General features: G+C 55.8%; 1 protein-coding gene across 1 annotated transcript; it reads left to right on the forward strand.

The window, feature by feature from the left end:
• Positions 1-197: 197 nt before the first annotated feature.
• On the forward strand, positions 198-5,128 carry LOC106888800 (dimethylaniline monooxygenase [N-oxide-forming] 4-like; the record flags this gene model as incomplete). Its single annotated transcript, XM_014943291.1, has 7 exons — positions 198-488; positions 858-1,020; positions 1,407-1,552; positions 1,905-2,104; positions 2,284-2,636; positions 2,942-3,011; positions 4,329-5,128. Coding segments are annotated over 7 exons (1,611 nt in total), but the record flags the coding sequence as incomplete, so codon positions are not given.
• Positions 5,129-5,625: the final 497 nt, after the last annotated feature.

Here is a 5,625-nt window from a genome sequence, read left to right on the forward strand (position 1 = left end):
AGTGGGCTCTGCCTGCGCGGGGAGGATTGTCCCTGGGTTTGTCCCCTCCCTTGGATACCCTTTGCCTGCAGCAAAGAGGAAAGGGTGACCATGCCCTCGAGGACTGTCCCTGTCCCAGACATGGGTCTCCCCCTGACTCCAAGGTAGAGAAAGAGATGGAGGGAGCAGAAGCCATGGTCACCAGGTGCTAGTCTTGATTTATTCCTTGTACTGAATACAAGGAGGAAAAATACTCAAATACTTTAGGGGAGAAGGTCCTTGCCTGCACGCCCACAAATGGCACCACTGGCTTCACACAGGACTCCACGGATGGTGGGCGGATCAGTGTATACCGCTCAGTCATCACCAACACCTCCAAGGAGATGTCCTGCTTCAGTGACTTCCCCTGCCCAGAGAATTTTCCCAGTTTCCTACCTCATGGTCTCCTCCTGGAGTACTATCGGATGTACGCCCAGCACTTCGACCTCCTGCGGCACATACGCTTCAAGGTGAGCAGGGACCCCAAATGCCATGGGGAGGAAAGCCGTCAGTGGCTGCAGATACCAGGGCATTGTCCAGGTGGGACGGGACAATATTAGGTGCAATCCCGCAAGGACAAGTACCTTCTGCATCCTGAATGCAGCCTTTTCAGCTCCATGTTTTAAATCAGGCTGCTCAACCATGGGCTGCCTGGTGCATCACACCCCTCAGTGCCATCACCAGGGGAAATGTGCAGGGTGGGATTGAACACCTTCAGAGGTGACACGCAGCTCACCGGGCACCCAGCCTGCCCCCAGCAGCCCCAGCCCTTTGCAGGCAGGTCCTCTCTGAAACGCGGTGCAGTCCCCAGCTGCTGTTTTGTTGGGCTTTGGTGCAAGACGACAGCTGTCAGCGTGAGGAGGCGCCCGGATTTTGCCACCTCAGGCCAGTGGGAGGTGGTCACCGAGACCGACGGCATCCAGGAGTCACACGTCTTCGATGCCGTCATGGTTTGCACCGGCCATTACCAGGAGCCCTACTTACCATTGGCTTCTTTCCCAGGTAAGCTCTGCCTTGGCAGCGGGGTGGGCTAGGGCTGCTGGGGGCACCCAAGGGTCCCTTGGCTGCATTTCCCTCTGTGAGCCTGTCTGCTCCACAAAGCCCCCATGCTGGGGCAGGTGGGACCCTCACCCTGTGGGACCCATTTCCAAGAATGGAAAAATACCTCAGAAAGATGCAGCCAGGCTCTTGCATGAGAATTTGCAGAGCAGGACTGAGCCAAGGAGGTGCAGGAGGGTGGCATCACCCAGTGAGCCAAGACTCCATGGGCTTCTCAGCTGCAAGCAGAGGTGGGAGGTGGAGAGTTGGGGGCTGTAGAGACCCCGGGCACGAGGCTGGGGCAAGCAAACGTAGCTGGCACTAGGAGATGCTCCCTGTTCTTTGCCTAGGTATCAACACCCGCTTCAAAGGACAATACCTCCACAGCTGGGAATACAAAGATGTGGAGGCTTTCCGGGGAAAGCGGGTCCTTGTAGTCGGCGTTGGCAACACCGGCGGTGACATCTCCGTGGAGCTGAGCCGTGTGGCTGCAAAGGTACAGCTGAATGGCCATGCAGAGCCCAACCAGGGACCACAAGAGCTGGTGGCTCAGGGTATGCACAGGAAGCTTTGCTCAATGGGTTTGTCATTAAATAGCACTTCAAATTGAGGGCAATTGAAGAAGCTCTGCAATTCCTGGAGAGTTAGGGTTATCTGAGGAGTGACTATTCAGCAGCTGTGGGAACTTTGCAGAAGCCACCACAAGCTGTTTGGTTCACCCAGATGCCATCTCCTTTCCTCGGCATAACCCTTTCAGCTCCCAAGTGCAGGAGATGGGATTTGCCATTCAGGGCAAAACCAGCAACAAGATATCTGGGCAGGAAGCTGAGATCTGCCTTCTCCCCCAGGTGTTCCTCAGTGCCAGGAGCAGCACGTGGGTGTTCAGCCGTGTCTCGGACCACGGCTTCCCCTTCGACATGGTCAGCACCACCCGCTTCAATCACTTTCTCGACTGGCTTCTCCCATCAGCCCTCTCAAGGAGGATCAGGTTTCGGAAGTTCAATTCGTGGTTTAACCATGCAAACTATGGCTTGGCTTCCACCAAAAGGTGTTTTTTCTGACTATGTTGTTGGTTGGTATGGGGGTTTTAATGGCCTGAAATGCTTGATTTTTAATTTCAGGGGATATTTATGGAATAGCAAATCATTGGATGGGAACTCTGGCCACAAAAGACATTTTGGGTCCCTCCCAGATGCTAACATTGCTGTCTTCTTTTCCACTTGCAAGCTCCAACTTTAAGGTAATTATCAATGAAGAGCTGCCATTTTGTCTCCTGTCTGGGACCGTTGTGTTGAAGACAACTGTGAAGGAGTTCACTGAAAACTCTGCTGTTTTTGAAGACGGGACAATCGAAGAAAATATCGATGTGGTGCTCTTTGCCACAGGCTACATCTTCTCATTTCCCTTCCTTGAAGAGCCAGTTCGCAGCCTCTTCGATGATAACCGTTCCCTCTATAAGCGCATCTTCCCTCCACAGCTGGAAAAGCCAACGCTGGCCATCATTGGCTTAGTCCAACTCACTGGCTCTGTGATGGTGGGAACAGAAATGCAGGCTCGTTGGGTGACAGGGATCTTTGCAGGTGAGAAATGGGGTGCAGGGATATGGGGATCTGCTGGGGTGGGAGGTTTCGAGCAGCCTGACCTGCTGTCCACAGAGCCCAGGGCATATTTCAACTCCTGCCACAGTGCCCATGGTGGACACTGGCATTAGTAGCATCATAGCCTGTGCTGTCCAGCTGCATCCCCATATCCCTGCTGCTCCAGGCAGACTGCCATAACGATCAAGCACGAATGCTCTTGGTAAAGGGGCTGGGAGCATGGAAAGCGGGTGAACTTTTCAGCTTAAGGTGCTCCTGGAGGTCTCTGGTTTCTCTGTTCTTCTCAGGCTGGAACAAGCTCCCTCCCACCAGCAGGATGATAGCCGATGTTTTGAAGAAGAAGCCGCCAGTCAAAAGGTATGTGATGCTCCTGCACTCGGGCTACCGTGTACCAGGATAACCCCAGGGAAAGGGGGACCCAATGGGGGTTGTGGGAGGGACCCACCTAGGACAGCCAATTCTTCTTGGATGCATTTACTCACTCACCACCCATAGCAAGGTGGGGATATGCTGCTGTGGCTCCTTTACCGGTGACGGATCAAGCCACCAAGGGCACAGTGCTCTGGAGTAGCTTATGGCAAGATTCAGGACCTGCAGGTCCCCTCTGCCAGGACTTCAAGCCATATCCTTATTCCCAGCATGTCAAGGTGGAGGTTTAGTTTCCTCCAGACTAAGGGTGCCATCTCGTGGCTTCTCCCTCCCAAATCCAGGCAGCAAGGAGCACTGGGGTCAGGGCCAAGCCCCATCCAGAAACCCCACTGGAGCCAGGCGATGCGGGTGGGGGACGGTTTGGTGGCAGTTTTTGACAGGTCAAGTTAAGTATTAGACAAGGCTGGAACTTGTCTGTCGGGTACGTGGGAGCTAACACCCTGCCTTGTCGGCACTGGGATTTTACAGGGTGTTGAGATGTGTCCTCAAGGCTGTGGGACGAGTGATGGTGGACGTGCTGCCTTGCAGCAGCTTTCAGGAGGAAGGAGGGGACCTCCGGCCAGGCTGGGTACAGGCTGGGTTAGGTCTGCCAGCAAGGCAGAGCTGGATCCTAGGACACTGATGAAAATCTGGGATAAAACAGAACCATGGGGATTGTCACCGGAAGCCCCAGTGGTTGCAGACATGATGCTACTACACAGAAATACAGGAGTCTGGGGTGAAATGGAGCTAAACTTGAGGCTGTCCCAAATCTACAGAAGTAGATTCAGCACGTCCTCCCTCCTGCGAGGGAGATGAGGACTCAAGCAGAAAAATCCTGGAGGTCTCCCCCAGTGTGGGAAGCTTTCTGCATCTCCCAGTCCCCTTGGCAGTCTTATCTGTGAATGTCTACTCCTCTGCCTATCAAAATCGGCCAAATCCACACCTGTGAACCTCAGGGAAGGACACAGCACGGGTATTCGTTGCATTGTAATGATGGCACTATTATGCTAGAACTGTTTTTGAGGTCACAAGTAGGTGTCAGAGACAAAACAAGCGTCTGCCTATTCCCTGCCCCAGGTAACTACTGGGGACCAACCCCACAGAGGCTCTTTCAGTGCCTTTAGGTTTATTTGGGGCTGAGGAATCTCGTCCCAGAGTTTGGGGCTCAGCTGACATCTGAGGCCAGAACTTTGGCTTTATGTGGAGCTGGCAACCAAGATGGGATTGTGTTATTTGATTTTGTCTCTTTTCTGTGCATTGAAGGAATCCATCCGAGAGGGACAACTTGAAGATTAGTTTTATCAGCTACACTGATGAAATTGCTTCGTGTGCTGGTGTAAAGCCCAACGTGCTGAGGCTGCTCCTGACAGACCCCAGGCTGGCCCTGGCCATCTTCTTTGGCCCCTGCACGCCCTACCAGTACCGGTTGGTGGGACGGGGAAAGTGGAGTGGGGCCAGAAATGCCATCCTGACTCAGTGGCAGCGGACACTGAAGCCCTTGAGAACTCGGGTGGTAGATGACTCCTCCAGTGGCTCCTCCAGCTGGTGCTGGATGTGCCTCCTGGCCTTGCCGGTGGCTCTCACAGCAGGTTTCCTCCTTTCTAAAAACCCCCGGCCAGGCTGGAGTCTCTGGGTAGGTCCCCAACTGTAGAGGAAGCCTGGTGAGACCTGGTCCTGAGCAAGCTGGGGATGGTGCTGGGTGCCATCAGGAGGGCTAGAGCTGGCCCAGCACTGGCAGAGCCTGGAGCCTGGAGCTGTCTGGTGTCTGGCCACCTCCTGCCAATGTCTCACGCCCATCAAGAGCTGTATGGAGCTTTTACCCCAAACCTGCTGCGATCTGTGCCCACTTTGTACCAGCACCAGGCTGGATCTCCAGAGGGCTTTTGGGAAGAGCCATTTTGGGATGGGCTGGTGCAGGGGGCCAGCCTTCCCCCTGCACCCGCTCGGCCGTAAAATTTCAGCAAGACCCACACCACCTTGAGATTTTCGGAAACGCTAACTGTAGAGATCTTTCTGTTTGTCTGGCAACTTTTGGGACACGAGGGAGGGAGCCACAAATAAACCTCACGGATTTGGTCTTCTCTGATGATTTTATTAACAGTTTATTATCAGTGTGGGGCGGGTCAAGTGTACCCAGTACCCCGAGCCATGGCAGAGGGGGGGACCCCATCCTAAGAAATCACATGCAGTGACAAATCCGGGTGGGTGAGCGTCCCCGCAGGGGGACCCCGAAGCCGACCGGGGGGAAGGCAATGCCTCCCCGCTCACCCGCGGGTGCCACCAAGCCGGGGCTTTTGCCGCCGCTTCCCTCCGGGAGACCGTGTCGCCGCCGGGCCCCACGCGTGGGGACGGGGGGACACCGGCGGCCCCGCCCGCTTTCCCGCGCCGCTAGGGGGCGCGCCGGGGCGGTGGGGACGGGACGGAAGGGACCCGCGCGCCCGCCCGACTGCGGCACGGCGTGGTCACGTGAGCGGCGTCGCGGGGGCGGGGCCCGGCGAGAGGCGCGCGTGCGCGGGCGCGCGGTCGGCGCGGTGAGGTCAGACGTCGTTGGCGCCGGCTT

The sequence above is a fragment of the Calidris pugnax genome, unplaced genomic scaffold, assembly GCF_001431845.1.
Source record: "Calidris pugnax isolate Ruff unplaced genomic scaffold, ASM143184v1 scaffold63, whole genome shotgun sequence".
NCBI lineage: Eukaryota > Metazoa > Chordata > Aves > Charadriiformes > Scolopacidae > Calidris > Calidris pugnax.